This window comes from Mustela nivalis (assembly GCF_964662115.1).
Source record: "Mustela nivalis genome assembly, chromosome: 5".
NCBI classification, from domain to species: domain Eukaryota; kingdom Metazoa; phylum Chordata; class Mammalia; order Carnivora; family Mustelidae; genus Mustela; species Mustela nivalis.
In genome coordinates, this window is record NC_139024.1 from 64367645 (window position 1) to 64383786 (window position 16142).

The window sequence follows — 16142 nt, forward strand, 5'->3', positions numbered from 1 at the left end:
AAAATATGGGCTTCCCCTGGCATTCTAAAGTGTTTCCTCAAACAAATTTTTATTTTTACTTGTGAAGTCTCAGAGAATCAGAGTGGCATGCTGATTCAAACCTGATTGCAGCTGTGTGATCATGTCGCCATGGGTTTGGCACACTGGATGGTGTTTCTCACCTGTCAAAATGTTGCATGGAATGTTCCAGTAGAAGGTTGCTGCACACAAACCTGGGAGATGCTCAGATTGTGTTGTTACTGAGTTAAAGGCCATGCCAGCCTTTCTTGACTTATTTTTCATTTCTATGATATTCAGAAGTATTTTTTTGACTGTCATAGTTCTCCATTTTACGTTCTTTCGTAAAATACTGGCCACAGAATTATTGCACTTTAAATCATAAAGATGGATTTGTACCCTTTAAACCACAAAGATGGACTTCCCAGACTTACTTTGACTTGAAATAAGCCACTTCATTGAATATGTTTCTCTAAAAGGAAAATCTGGGAAGTGTGTACAACCTGCCTCCCACAAGGCTTTCAAGAGAAGTCTGTAGTTTGTGTTTCTTGAAACAAGTACTTTCGTAGGGGATGGACGAAGTAGGTGAAGAAAATTAAGAGGCCCAAACTTCCAGTTACAGGTTGTGGAGGTGAAAAGTACAGCATAGGGAATGTAGTTAATAATGTTAATAATAACTTGGTATGGCAACTACACTTGTCATGGTGAGTATTTCATGATATATATAAATGTCCTAAGTCATATACCTGAAACTAATGTAAAATTGTATGTCAACTATAACTAAGAGGTTTTTAATTCTATATACATTGAAATAGACAAAAATCAGAAAATTGTTTCTCTTATTAAAAATTTTTCTGTGTTAAATTTTAGAAGAGACTTTAAATTGCAGAGGCTTTTTTTTTTTTTTTTTTTTAAGACTTTATTTAGGGGCACCTGGGTGGCTCAGTGGGTTAAGTCTCTGCCTTCAGCTCAGGTCATGGTCCCAGGGCCCTGGGATCAAGCCCTGCATTGTCTGCTTGGCAGGGAGCCTGTTTCTCTCTCTCTCTCTCTGCCTGTCTGCCTCTCTGCCTACATGTGATCTCTCTCTCTGTGTCAAATAAAATCTTTGAAGAGAAAAAACAAAATAAAGACTTTATTATTTGACAGAGAGAGACACAGCGAGAGAGGGAACACAAGCAGAGGGAGAGGGAGAAGCAGGCTTCCTACCAAGCAAGGAGCCCAGTGCAGGGCTTGGTCCCAGGACCCCAGGATCATGACCTGAGCCAAAGGCAGACCCTTAATGACTGAGCCACCCAGGCACCCTACAGAGGCTTATTTATAAGACCCATAGGATATTGGGGCAGAGATGTATGGGTCAGACCTTTGTCCCTAAGAAAATAACTCATTCAACTTGTAATTTCAATTTTTATCTTTTTAAAAATTTAACTCCTAAATGTTTAAATATCACTTCCTCAGATGGGTCCTAGGTTTAGAGGCTCTGAATAATGCCTTCAGATTTTGTATATAATATAGTGGACACTATGGTGATTAAACCAACATAACTTAAACCACCCTTAAAATATTAAGGTTTATATTATTCTTCAGTAAGAAAAATTATTAAAAATAAGAAATATTCAACATGAGAATAAACCCAGAAACTTCTTTTGCAACAATGGCTTCCTACCTCCTACCATCCCTGGGAGGATGTCCTTGTTGTGTATGTAAAAGGGTATATCCCTATGCTTCATTAAAGTGACATCGTGAGGCACCTGAGTGGCTCAGTGGGTTAAAGTCTCTGCCTTCGGTTCAGGTCATGATCCCAGGGTCCTGGGATCAAGTCTCACATTGGGCTCCCTGCTTAGCGGGGAGCCTGCTTCCCCTCCTCTCTCTCTGCCTGCCTCTCTGCCTACTTGTGATCTCTGTCAAATAAGTAAATAAAATCTTTTTTTAAAAAATGTAAAAACATATATGAACATTTAAAAAAATAAAGTGACATCGTATAAGTCCCAGGTAGATTATCAGGAACTAAAATACAAGTAGAAGAAATGGCTCCACAGTAGAAAGCATTATAATAGAGAAATGGGGGATGGAGCTATTTTTAGTCTGTAAGACCTATGAGAGGGCAAATGTCTTTGAATAGAAAACCCCCCATAATCTTTTAATCCAGTGAACCTCAAGGAAACACTACTTTGGCATATTAGATTCAGTCTTTGGTAGTCCAGCCATACCCAGAGTGCATCCACAATAGAGTTTAAGGTCTTCAAGGAGGTTTTGGAAGAGAGGAGTACAGAATGGCACACAGAAGGAGAAGAAGGCTTTACTGAATCCAGTGTCTGGGAGCTCAGACCCAGTGGTGAAGTGCACAAAGATGACGTTTTGCTTTACGGTACACATGCTATCTGTTGTCAGTGTCCCTATCTCAAAACCCGTTTATGGAACAGTTTGCAGTATGATAATTCTTTTTAAAACAAACAGCTTTTGGTTTCATAAACTTCCCTTCTTTTATTTGTAAACCGCAAGAACCAGGTGTTTTTTCATTGAGTCCACGAAAGCCTGGCTCTGGGCTGCAAAGGGACTTGGGTGTTTCTTATAATAAGGGTTGCAGGGGGGGGGGTGTCTCCCCCACCATGCCTAGATGGAAACAGGAACCAAGTAGGACCGTCTCGACAAAAAAAATTAGGAGAGTAGAAAGAATGTTGTTATAACTGTGATTGCTTCTCTACAACATTGTTTGTCTCTGGAACAAGTCTTTATTTTTGTTTTTTTATAATGTATCAGTGGTTTTAGTGCCTTTAACAATGGGAGTGTGGCCACTTTGCCCAATAATAAAAAGGCAAAACGGTCCATTTGTGGTGTTTTAGGAAGTTTGCCAAAAGGTTCCTTTTGTCATTATAATCCTTCCTCAGTTGCCTGTCTAAAATTAAGAGGAGTTTCGGGGCACCCGGGGCACTCAGTTGGTTGAGCGTCTGACTCAGTTTCAGCTCAGGTCATGATGGAGCCCTATGTTGTGTTGGGCTCCAAGATCATCATGGAGGCTGGTTGAAGAGTCTCTCCTTCTTGCCCCTCCCCCAAACTTATTCAAATACACACACTCTCTCTCTCAAATAAAATAAATAAATCTTAAAATTCACAGAAGTTTTAAGGCAGGAGCTTGGAAAGGGATATGAAAGGTAAAGGGGTTTTGGAAATGAGGTTTGGGGCACTCCAAGTATGTTTCTCAACCTGTTCATCCTTCAGAGCTATTGTTTCTTTCTGTGTCTTTCTGTGTTGTGCCCACTAAAATCTCAGTGGCTGTAGATCAGACAAGACTAAAAGGGGATGATATTTCTCAAAAAATGTACTGGGTCGCTAGTAGTATCTATTTCTTGGAAATTAATGCTTCCTATCTTTTTTAAAGCAATTACTGATGCATTAGGAATCTTTTTTGTTTAGCAGTTCCAAATTTGAAAAGCGTCCGGCTTGCTTTTAATTCTAAATATACTTGTCTCTTATCTGTATAATTTAGCTAAAGGCTTTCAGTGTTCTGGTTGGTTGCTGACAATTACACTGGATATGCTTATCTTTTTCAGCATGGACCTTAGCTGAGTGAAAACAACCAAACCTCAAACTTACCCACCATGATTATATAATTTGCCCTTCTGTTAGGCGCTTCCTTCCCCTAGGTTGATTTCAGAACTATGCCTCAGAATTGTAATCATTTTTTCCTTTGTCAGAGTTGGTTCTATTTAACAAATAACTGTAAAGTTTAGTACCTCAAACCTTCATACACACTTTATGTTCTCATGAGAAACATGTATTATTCAGTGCCCTCCCTGTCCACGTATTTATATATGTTTCTTCTGATTGAGACAGTGGGGTTACTTGATGACAATAGGGAGTAATTTTTTTAACTTGCATATCTGCACTTTCCAATTCATTCAATGTTGAGGTAACCAGTTGTTATAATGATTAAAAGGATTTATTTGATAATGCTTTGATGCTGACCTGCACTGGATGCTCAAGGAGAGATCATTATTAGTGAAAGGTAAGAGGATTTAATAGTTCTACTCTGAGATTGCCTGAGCCCGATTGTATGAATACAATACAATTAATAGAGCATTGCAATATTGGAAATGACTTTAGTAAATAGTGTCCAGCCTCTACAGTGAAAATTATGATCCCTGACACATAGACCTTTGACTTTTGAGTGGCATGCTTTCATCTACAGCATGTTGATTTCAATGTGGGAATGGAGTGTCCTAATCTCTGTGATTATGTTGGTGTATTTTAGCTTTACGTCTAATCTCACGATGGCTCATTTTATCTATCAATTTAGCAAGTCTACAGTACCCGGTTATTTGGTCAGACACTAGTCTAAATATTGCTGTGATGATATTTTATAGATGTTATTAACATTTACAGTCACTTGACTTTAAGAAAATTACCCTCGATAATATAGGGGGCCTGATTCAATCCATTGAAGGCCTTCAGAGCAAAAACTGAGGTTTCCCAGAGGAAATTCTGCCTTACAGATTTTGGACTTGCCAGCTTCTACGATCACAGCTGCCATTATTCCTTAAAATAAGTCTTTTTTTTTTTTTTTTAATTGTCTCTTTGTATGACTTATGTATTTTTCTCCAGAGAACTAGTAGTATGTAGTATCAGTAGTAGTCCAGTAGTAGTTTGGGTTCTGAATCTTTGGAGAAGAAGCCTGACCGGATACCCTGACCCTCAGAAAATCAGAGTTTTCCCCCAGGATTATGTAACACATTTCAATTACTTTTTAAGAGAAACTTTTAAATTAACTTTTAAAGTAAAAACAGGATATTAAACCTCTTAAAATTTCTTAATTGATGTCAGTTTTAATTACGGTAGGGCATTTTAGGATAAAGAATTGGAAAGAGTAGCAAAGCCACAAAAGATGGGATTGGGACAAGTCTCAAGAAATTCTGTAATGAACGTTGAACCCTTTGCTCTGGGCTGGGTCACTTCTTCATTGACCTGAAGACTTAAGACAATCACTCTCCTTAAAATGCCCATTAAGTAATAAACTGAATTGCTTTACTATTCTTCAATACTGCTCTTCTCTCACAAACGTTTAGATCTCTCTGAAGTTACAGAGCCGTGGTGTTCCATTCAAAGTAAATGGTGTCATTGATCTGGTGTCGTTTCAAAGTAAATGGTGTCATTGATCTGGTGTCGTTTATCTTCTTCATTTTCAATCCCCATCTTCCCTAGAATTTCTCATCTTCTAGAGTTCCCTGAAGTTGCCCGTGGGGGAGAGTGCGGGAAGTCTGGGAGCTGCAGGTATAGCAATCCTGAGCACCTGCCTGTGGTAACCGGACCACTGAGGGAAGCTTCCATTGTTGGTGTATTTTAGCTTTACATCTAAAACCTCTGGGGGGCATCAGCTGAACGAGTAAAACAGTACAACTGTAGAGCTGCTGGCAAAAAACAGAGCTCTGTGAAGTGTAAATACGGGCGGGGGGGGGGGGGGGGGGAGGGGGGAGGGGAGGGCCTTCTGAAGCTCTCTCAGGCCTTTTCTTTCTGCCAGAGTGTTTCTCCCTGGGCATCTAACTGCCCTTAGGTTCTCATCCGGTTGTGGAATCAGTTGTGGGATCAGTAGAGACTCTAAAGACCTAAGAATCCAACCTGGACACAACACGTTCATTCAGCACTGTCATCCCAGGTCCGTGTTTCTGCATGGCCATCTTCAATGACGGAAGGCACAGCTTGTTACCTTCTGGTAGCTTCCAGTCACCCAGCCTCATTCTGCCTTCCAGCACTACACTAAAAGTAGAAATGCCTCCACATGTTAACCTTTAATACAGTTACCTTGTTTCTCCAGATCTTGCCCTGTTTTCTCCAAAGGAAAATGTACCTTCTTTCCAATGATCTCCTGTATTATAGCCTAGAATTTTGGCAGGTCCTAGGCTGCTCTCTTTCGAGTGTGTTCTAATTTATCATCCTAGTGAAATACCTAGTTCAGGCAATGTGATCCGAGGACCCCCAAGCAGAGAAGGCTCTTTTGCTTACTCAGCGAGCTGGACATCTGTTGATACCACCTGTGATACTGTTAGGACTTTCACTGCCTCATCACGCTGATCGTATGTCGAGAGCTCGCTGTCCGAGCACCCTCCTGTGTGCTCCTGAAGCTTGGCTGGGTTGTCTTGTTGTCTTCTGTGCCCGTGCAGCTGGACTTAAAAAGAGGGGTTCGTATTTATCGTTACTAAGTCTTTTTTTAGCGATAGCCCATTATTTTGATCTGTTGATGATTTTGGCCCTGAGTCTAGCCATCTCTCTGTTTTATCTACAGATATACAACCCTCGTTCTCCTCTAAATCTTTAATAAAACACCACCTTTCCTCCCCGCTGCCCACTTGTCCACACTCATCTGGGCTTTGGCAGCAACTTGGTATCCATGCTCATCCCCCTGAAATAAGTCTTCCACGCTGCCAGGGCCTGCCTGTTTGAAAAACAAACACAAGTGAGTGCTCATTTTCCTTTTTTTGGCCTTCTAACCCCACAGTCACTGCGTGAGATGCTTTTCTCCACCTGGGCAGAGAACTTAGGGAACTGGTTTTTCATAAGTCTCACTCCTCCTTTTCAACCCATCCTCCACCAGACTGGCTGGTCTGGATCAAACATTTCATTATTAACACTCCTGAATGCCCCGGTTACATGGGAGAACCTTGTAGGATTTGCCTACTGCCTCCCCTCTGATGTCATTGCCCAAAACACCCCCCGCCCTTGCACCTTTGACATGGTTTCTGCCTCCTAAAGCAAGACGGGGGCCACAGTTGCTTAGTTTCCTTACCTTTCTTGTGGTGTGGCTCAAAAAAATAAAACAATCTGTAACTGCTCACAGACCAATGATAGGTCAGGTAACGGAGAAACACAGGCCTGGCTGTCCATCTGATTCTTCTGTTGAACCCAGCAATTGATTTCTTTGCCTCCTTTTGAATCTGTAAAATTAGATTTATAACCTCCCAAGGGTGTCACTATTAGAGGAGATGATGTGTGCCCATCTTAACTCGTGTCCAGGAATTCAGAAGTTCATGCAGTGTATATTAGGTATCATCAATGGGAATAATGAACGTTAGAACAGCCCGAGGACATTCTAACCTAGGTTCCTGGGTTCCAAGTTTAATGTGGCATTTTATAATATTAGCAACTTAGCTAGTGATCCCTAATGTTTAGGAAAGAGTTTTAAAGCTTGGTTATCCCTACCTTATGTTCAGATAAGTGAATCCTCAGGGTTTAAAATTTTTTTACAGAGGGGCAGACATGGGAAAGTGGGCTCTGCTGGCACCACAAAGTGCTCACCACACAGCAGAGATTTATGGAAATGTTATAAAAGGCACGGCAGGGGCGTTGGACTTCTTGGTTCCTGGCACGCCACTGCTAGAGTAGTATTTACTGTTTTTCTTAGTGCCTGTTAACAAAAGGTGGTAAAATAAAGATCAAAGCAAACCTGCCTTTTTATTTTCCTTTCAAAGGGTCAGTCTTTCTTTGTGCTGTACTTCTTTGTCCAGCAGCTTATTGGGAGCTCTGTATAAGGCTGCAAGATGGCGGGACATTCTGCCTTTATTGCCAAAGCTGCTGTGAGGAAGTGTCCTCATTCTAGGAAACTGTAAGGGAGCCCTCTAACTTCAAGAAGGCCATGGCAGAGAACCAGCTGGGACCCTTTGTTCTCAGGGGCTGTTTGATTCCACAGTCAACCTGTGCTGGCTTTGTGTTTTCAAACCCTATGAAGGTTTTCTTTTCTTTTAAATACTGCATTAAAATGTAGATTTCCAAAACTGCTACTAGAAGTAAATTGCAGCTTACCTTGGTGGGGGGAGCGGGGGTTAATGCATTAAATATTTAAAAGATTACTGAAGTCCAGTAGTTTTGAGGAATTAATCAGCTCCTGTGTGTTAATCATAATGTAGAAATAAGAAAAGTCTTTTTAGCACTTCTGGGCCCTGCTGAAAAGTAACTAACTTATATGTGTATAGAACTGTAATTTACCAGTGACTGTCCATTCAATTCCAGCAGTAGTGATTTCTGTTCTCAGCTACAGTTCTTAATGAGTGCCAGTCAGGCTCTTTTCCATTTCAGGGATGTTTTCCTAAAGCTCCCTAGGCTTTTAGAAGGGAGGATCTAGGTATGCTTCTCACTGCTTAAACAGATTGCTCTTTGCAGGAGGATAGTCTTAGATTCATTCATGGACTGTATGCTGTTTTCTAGTCTTACAGTCATAAAGACAGACATAAAATAAAGGAGGGATACGTGTGAGCAGAAGCCAGCCTGAAGCGTATGTGTGTATACATGCGCCTGCCTGTGTGTAGTCTCCTAGAACATTGTGACAGGTAGGTCCAAATCACGAGATGATTTGGTAGGGGATTTGGTAGGGGACTACCAAGCAGTTAGTTTGACTGTTACATATTCACTTGCCTCATGGCTGGAGGCAGGCCAGAGGGACCCGACAGCCAGGATAAGAAGGACAGATACAAATTAATTGCGTACTAAGGGAGTGGGGCTGGGGTGGGAATTGGTGAGGACAGCAGTTGCTCAACAGCCTAGTGGCCTGTTTCATTAATAATGGACGAGTGGTATCATTTCCACTTACAGTTGTCACTATATTTAATGATTATATTGGGAACATTTTTCTCTCTATAAAGTGAGTTTAGTTTAAAAATCTACCTTTTCTCACTAGGTAGTATCTCATTTCTTCCAACTTTGTACCAAGTCCATTAAAAATCATTAAAATAATAATTATTATTTTATTATTAAAAATAATTATAACAATTGAAACCATTGCAAAACCTCACTGACTCTTGGAAGTCTACATACCCTGGTTCCCATGGGGACTGTACCCGAAAGTGATGCTCAAGGCCACATCCAATTGAAAGCACTTACTAGTTCTGAGGAAGAGCTTAGGAATTCGGAATAGGATTCCTTTTACTTTAAGGCTTTGCCATACCCTTTCCACATCAGCTTTTGTTTGGGGTCTGAGTATAAAAGGGAGAAGACTGGAAGCCCATGCTTCTGTAGGGGTTCAGCCCCAGTATTCCTGAAATTAAATAAGAGTTAAACACCTATATCCATTTAAAGACGGGGTTTGAGCATTTAAGAAACTAATCTAAAATGTATTTATGTCTTAAATGTGTACTTCATGGATAGGGGAAAAAAAGCCTCCTTTATTATGATTATTTGATCTCGGGGCTGTTTGCTTCTCTGTGACTGGTCACAGCTGTGACTGGGACACAGCTAGTCACTGTTGCAGTCAGGATTTACAAGGCAGCTAGACAAAAGCATCTTAGCCTCAAAGCAGATGGGCCATGGTTTAATCCTGACTCAGTGACTTAACTAGCTGGGGGACTTTAACCCCTGTGAGCCTCTGTTTCCTGACCTGTCAGGTGAGGACTCCTCTCCCCCATGCTGTTATGACTAACACAGGTAACCTATTTAACACACCTCGCACAGCATCTGACAAAGTTGGAGATGTTCCTAGATAATGGAATTCTTGACCCCATGCCTGCCCATGGGCTGTAGGACGGTGGTGACTTTTGGCCTCCTTTGATTAGGCTTTCATTTCCCTGTAGATGGTTTAAGCATAATTTTCAAAACAGCCATTTTAGTGACTTCCACATTTTGATACGAATCAAAATTCTCCGTGAGACTTCTTATGCATGAAGAATGCCATCTTTGTCATTTGAAGGGATAGTCTACTGCGGATAACAGGAGAACTAGTGATTGCGTAGTGATCATAGTTTCGGTCCTGTGGGTCCCAGAGGGCTGTCCTGTGATCTCTGGTTCCACAGACCTCAATGGGGGGCTCCTTTTTGATATCTTACCCAGACAAGGTAAAGGCTATGAAGACTTTGCTTTGCTGCTGCATTTCTCCTATAAAAGCTTTAAAGCCATCCAGGCCATCCTTGAAAGTAAAGGAATGTACATCTTCTGCAGAAGTCATTTGAATTTCAGCTTTCCCTTTGCTTTGCTCTTAGAAAGATGTTTCATTGTCCTCCTAAGATACTTCATAAAATGTTAATCCTTTCATTGTTTTATGTGGACGATGAAGAAGAGATCCCTTTTTCCTTAGCTTTACTTTTGTTAAACTTCTTGGAGATGGTTAGAAGCTATTTTTTTACTTTTTTTTTTTTTTTTTTTAAGATTTATTTATTTGACAGAGAGAAATCACAAGTAGACAGAGAGGCAGCCAGAGAGAGAGAGAGGGAAGCAGGCTCCCTGCTGAGCAGAGAGCCCGACGCGGGACTCGACCCCAGGACCCTGAGATCATGACCTGAGCCAAAGGCAGCGGCTCAATCCACTGAGCCACCCAGGCGCCCCTATTTTTTTTACTTTTGTTAAACTTCTTGGAGATGGTTAGAAGCTATTAGCTTTATTTGGGTAAGGAACATTTTTGAATGAAATTTGTCATTTGAAACGTAGCTTTTTACTTTTTCTGCCAAAAGGTAGTTTCAGCCGTGTGTGTGTGTATGTTGCCATTGTAAATACTAACCTGATTCTCTGGAAGGTAGAAGAAACAACTAGATTTGAAAAGATTTCCATAAATATGTGTATGGTAAGACTGGACTATGTTTCTTGATCACCTGATTAAAGAAATAAGAAATAATAAATCATCTTCAATTTGGAAATAGAATTACCAAATAAAATTACTAAGTAGGATTATGGAACTATGTGGTATCCACCATTTATTTCTTGAACAATAGGATCTTGCATGTTCTAAGCATGGTTTCTCCTTTCCTTCCTTCACATCTTGCCACCTCTGTAGAGGCTGGAGAAAGGGATCTAGGATTCTAAACTGTATAGGCCAAATGTTCATCATAAGCAGAAGCACTGAACTATGGAGGAGGAGATCTAAATGTTCACTCTTGCTGCCAACTAACATTTGACCTGGGCAAGGAATTTTACCTCTCGGGCTTCAGTTTTCCTTGCATGAAAAATGCTGATGTAGATGCTTTCTCAGACCCGCTCAGTTCTTCAGCCCCATTCACTTTTATTTCAAATATCAATCACATAGATGACTATGATTTTAAGTAAACTTAATATCTGAAATTTCCAGCATTTCCCCAATCTACACATCTAATAACTGTTAACCTTAATTAAATCCCCTCAGTCTTTGAGCGAAAGATTTCTATAGTTTTGATGTTTTTGTTTTTATTTCCCCAGAGTACATTTGCTAGTATGTCTCCTGCAGTGGCCTGGGTAATATTAGTAGATAAAAAAATAAAATTGTTCTTTGATAAAGTTGATAGTTAAACTGGAAACACCTTAAATATGAAGCAAAAATGGACTACTTAGAACAGATGTATTATAAAAAGTAAAAGCAGGGAGGTATCTGGCTGGCTCAGTTGGAAGAATATGTGACTCTTGATCCTGGGATTGTGAGTTCGAACCCCATGTTGGGAATAGAGATTACTTTTTTAAAAAAATGATTCTTATACATATCACCTGCTTTTTTTTTTTTGCTTTTTATAAGGACTTCTTCCAGCTACCACTATGCTCATTTCATCCTTTCCCCAATCCTGGAAGGTAAATGATCACCTCAATTTTACAGCAAAGACTAAGTCACCAAGAAAAGTTAAGTGAATTGTCAACAGTTACTCTTCCATTCAAAGGATTTAGACAGAGTACTAGACATAGAATCCTCAGGGTCCTCTCATGGGTGAGTAGATTAAGTATTGAGAGGAAAAGTAGAGCGGTCTGGAGTGGGAAGATGGCTTTGGACTTTTTAAGCAGACTTGATTTTGATTAAGAAGCAAAAACAAAAACAACAAAAATTAGTTTAATTTGGCAGTTGGCATTGGTCAGTGTCACTATAAACTGAAATTTTTTCCCCACATACAGCATAGTTTCAGGCAGCCTAGAGGTGGAGAGTCTGGAGAGTCTTAAGTGAGAAAGCTCATTTCAGGAGAAAACAATATCACATGATTGTATGCTTTGGAGAAAACAATCTGAAAAAGAACTAAAAGTGGGTCAAATGTTGAGGATTGCTCAGCCCGGCTGGGAGTGACCCGCCCAGAGCCGGTGGAATTGCAGGGGGAGTAGCGTGGATGTGGTGGGGCGGATTGTTTTTTCCTTGGTGAACTGTAGTTTCTCTCCTTTCGATTCGACTTGCACTCGGGATGTTCCAGACTGCCAGCTCTGGGAGAAGAGACCGGGTTCTCCCCCTGCCTGCCCTACCGGGAAGGTCTCAGGTGCAGGGCAGTGCTGGTCCTCCTGCCAGGTGAGGCCCCGCCTGTGTTCATACAGACTCTGGGGTCGCAGGGACGCCTGCAGGGCTGGGCTGTGTGACAGGGTGCGGAGTGTGCCGTGCGGGTCCAGCGAGGCCTTCCTTCATCCAGGGACTCGCAAACATTGTCCCGATTGAAAACCCGGCCCCCCCAACAAAGAAGAAGTCTTCTTGCCTTGAGTCCCTGGCTCCGTCGCGGTGGGGGGGGGAGGGGGTTGCCCTGCCCTGCCGCCGGTGCGGGCAGAGCGGGGCCGGGGTAGAGAGGAGAGGAAGGAGCCTGGCGGCGCGCTGGCCACCTCCCTCCCTGGGCTCCCGCCCACTGCGGTGAGTTCCCGACCAGAGCCCGCAGCCACGGGCGCTGGTAGAGCCGCTTGTGCTCCTCCTGGATCCGGACAGGTCGGGGTTGTCAGGGCAACTGTGCACAGCGGCATCTCGCCGCTTCCCCTCTGTGCCGTGTGCGGAACAGCTTACCGTGCCGCGGCGGGGGACAAGCCTGGGGACAGGTGCCTGGGGGGGGAAGAGCGGGGATCTGACTGCACAGGTTAGGCAGCGGACCGAGGCAGCTGACCCTGCGTGCCTTTCCTGGGGCTTTTCCGGAAGGAGAGTGCGCGTGCGTGTGTGGGGAGCGCGTGTGCAAGCAGCGGGCTCTAGCCAGCCACATGCCCAGGGGGAGTAAGTGGGAGGGGGCGCGGATGGGAGGTGGGGGGGCTGCTGCTAGGTGCAGAGGAACTGCAGGGCCTCAGTTGCCAAGTGGCTGGTAGTATCTGTCAGCTGTTTGCACACTGTTTACCCATAGGGGATCTATTACAAGTGCTCAAATGAACTGGCCGCTTAGAAACTAGCAGCTTCCTGGGAGCTGCAATTACATAAGCATATATTTTTAATATAATAATAATTAAAAGAACTAGTAGCCTCGGTATGCCTGGATCTGCTACAGCTATCCGACAAGAGAGACTGAAGAAGACCAGTGCAAGGCCAATTCCCCTTGGTTTATTCACCATTAACGAGGAAGAGGAACAGCAAAAGAATGGAAATTCCAGAAGACCAAAAGGTATGCATTAGCTCTACCCTTTGGTTGGAACCGGCCCCTATTTCCCACACCTTCTGTGGCACATTTACAAACTGTGTGCACGCGGTGTGGAGTCCTTGTGATCCCCTAGCAGTTTGCCGGTGGTATTTACACATTCTGTAGAACTGTGGATGCGTGAAATGGGGAACAGATTTTGCAGATTTGGTAGCTTTCAGATCAGCTGCCTTTCTGACCTTCACTGCTTTCTTGGCTTAGAGATCTTTAATTTTCTCATGTTCACTTGAACAGTTACCGATGGCACTGTCCTAGCAATAGGAATAGGAGTCGTCCAGGTTTAAATGAACACCTCCCCACCTTGCTTAGGTGCCTTGGTGAGTTCTGTTTAATAAGGACAGTTTCTCCTCCGAAGGGGATGAGTTAAAGTGACCAAAGAGTGCAGCCTTTTCCAAGGGCACAGGGTCAAGACGTTCCTTCCTTCCTTTTGTATTCCGAAATACTGAGAGCTTGAAGGAGGAGATAAATAAACACGGAGTGCACCATAGAGGACAAAGCTAGGGAACAGGGAGGGAGGACCATGAGGCTTTCTAACTTGTGATGGTAACTGCTACTGAACATCTCCGGGAGGCTGGCCTGTGCTGGGTGTGGAAAGGAGAGGTCTGGTTCTTGTGCATTTCTGTCATAATGATGACATGGAGTAGCAGCTTTGACTGGCTTCTCAAATCCCTGGGTACTCCATCTTTTAGCATTGTCTCATAGCCACCCCTCCTCCCCAGGGCTGTAATTTTCGGGATGGCAACATCATGCCTTTAGAAGGGCTTTAAGGCTTGCATTTTAAGTTTTTTCTTGCAACTCCCTTCCCCAAAATATATAAGCTATTCATTGCTTAAGCTGATAGAGTACCAGTTTTGCTGTTTCCATGTGGGGATTAAATTTTAGCTTGCATGCAAACTGTTCTGTCACGAAGATATCAAATTTTTTTTGTGTGGTACAGAGCAGTAGCATGGCAAAGTAGCAGGCAAATATTTAAACACTGATAGAATAAGTGTTTGAATAGAATCCAGTGTCTGAAAATGACTGGCTTTCTTTTTCCTGGTTCTTGAGTGAATCTTCATTTGCTTTTCTCAAATATAATTGCAACTGTCTACTCTAAATCCAGAAGTATATTTTACTTCACTTTTAAAATACCATATACAGAGAATTTCTAATACCTGGGATCTTAGTAGCATAGTTGACTTTAATGTCACTATCAGACATAGCTTCTGTCTTAGAACCAGATGACTTCAGGAATTTACAGAAGCCACAGATGGAAGCTGATGGAGATGATTGGTTTGTTTCTGTTTCTGTTTTTGTTTTTTTGCCCAGGAGTTAGACAATTGAACCAGGGTGTGCTTTTGATGAAAACCCAATACTTTAAATTGTTAGTAGCAGATCATTTGGCCTCTTAGGAAGTGGTAACGTTCTAAATTAATGTGGATCTGTTGAATTGTGCCCACTGTGTATTTTTTTGAAATGTTCTTCATTTGCAGCACTTTTCCCTTAGGCATCTTAGAGCAGTAATTTAGGATAGCTATCTGTTTTGTTCTGAGTAGTTTTCTTGAATTCCTCTCTTTCTCCTGTATTTTGTTTGTTTGTTTTCATTTGCCTTTAGTGTTTTATTTAAAGGAGGAAGGGAAGGGGAAGTAGGTGCTTCTAAAAATCTGTTTTTGGCAATTCGTGCAACCTTTTGGATAAGAGAGACTTAAGAACATTCTGATCCCCTACCATTTTTCTTTTTCTGCTTTTCCCTATATCAAGGGGAAAGCGAAGGAATAGAGAAGGAGGAAAATCTTTTGTTGATCAGGATGTCCAGACTTTCTGTATATCCCCCAAATGTCTCTAATTTATGGACACATCTAATAAAATAAAACAGCCCTGGAAATATCAGTGGTTCTTGATGGATAAGACTATTGGCTTGGTTCTGAATTTCTTATGAGGTCTGTCTGAGCAATAGGAATGTCCACTTGCAAATCTAACTTTGTCAGTAGAACAGTGATGGAAATATTCTATGTATCCCCTGTCCGATATGATAACTAGCCACATGTAGCTGGGAGCACTTGAAATATGGCTATTATAACTAAGAAACTGACTTTTAAATTTTATTTTATTTTTTTTTAAAGATTTTACTTATTTATTTGACAGAGAACACAAGTAGGCAGAGAGGCAGGCAGAGAGAGAGAAGCAGGCTCTGCACTGAGCAGAGAGCCAGATGAGGGGCTCGATCCAGGACCTGGGATCATGACCTGGGCCGAAGGCAGAGGCTTTAACCCACTGAGCCACCCAGGTGCCCCTGACTTTTAAATTTTAATTGATTTTTTAGTTAAAGAGCCACACATGGCAAGTGGTTACCTTCTTAACATAACAACATAGTTCTAGTCTTATCTCTGTAGACTATCTCTATAGAGATATCTCTTAGACTATCTCTATAGCTCTATCTCTATAGAGCTGTGATCTGAATTTTTGTCCTCTCTGTGTTGTCCAACTTTACGTGCTTCCTGGCGCCAGATATGGTCAGGTCCTAAAATGAATGTGGAGCATAGTAAACTGGCTTTATAGATAATTTCAGTTGTCCTTTTCCACATAAATGTTATTTCCTGCTCTGAATATTATACTTGCTACTCCCTGGTTGCCGACATCATCCTTTGCAACATATAATGGACTTTTATTTATTAAATTATTTCCAAATCATCATGGCAAGATGACATACAGGTTATCATTTATGTGTTATTATTAAGATAAGCAATCAGAAATTTTGTTTTCTTTTTTGCCTGCTCTGTGGGCTAATCAGCCAACTGTGTGCAACCTGGTTTTCATGCTTAGTATCTTTTTTCTGTCACCACCAGGCATAAAGAAGTTTGTTACCTGAATTCAGGAGGT

At 41.9% G+C, this 16142-nt stretch overlaps 1 protein-coding gene across 21 annotated transcripts in view; it reads left to right on the plus strand.

Annotated features, from left to right (window-relative positions):
* The window catches only part of MAP7 (microtubule associated protein 7), a 169746-nt gene that overhangs the window by 9969 nt on the left and 143635 nt on the right, over positions 1 to 16142 (plus strand). For 5 of the 21 annotated variants that reach the window (XM_082731770.1, XM_082731777.1, XM_082731761.1 and 2 more), the window contains exon 1: positions 13102 to 13250. The exons of 7 other annotated variants lie outside the window; for them this stretch is intronic. In XM_082731770.1, the coding sequence (XP_082587896.1) occupies positions 13118 to 13250 (133 nt within the window). In that variant the 5' untranslated portion in view covers positions 13102 to 13117. Of the gene's footprint in view, positions 1 to 11977; positions 12194 to 12517; positions 12596 to 12903; positions 13251 to 16142 lie in introns of those variants that run through there. 9 more of the 21 variants (XM_082731759.1, XM_082731776.1, XM_082731780.1 and 6 more) reach the window with 6 other exon arrangements.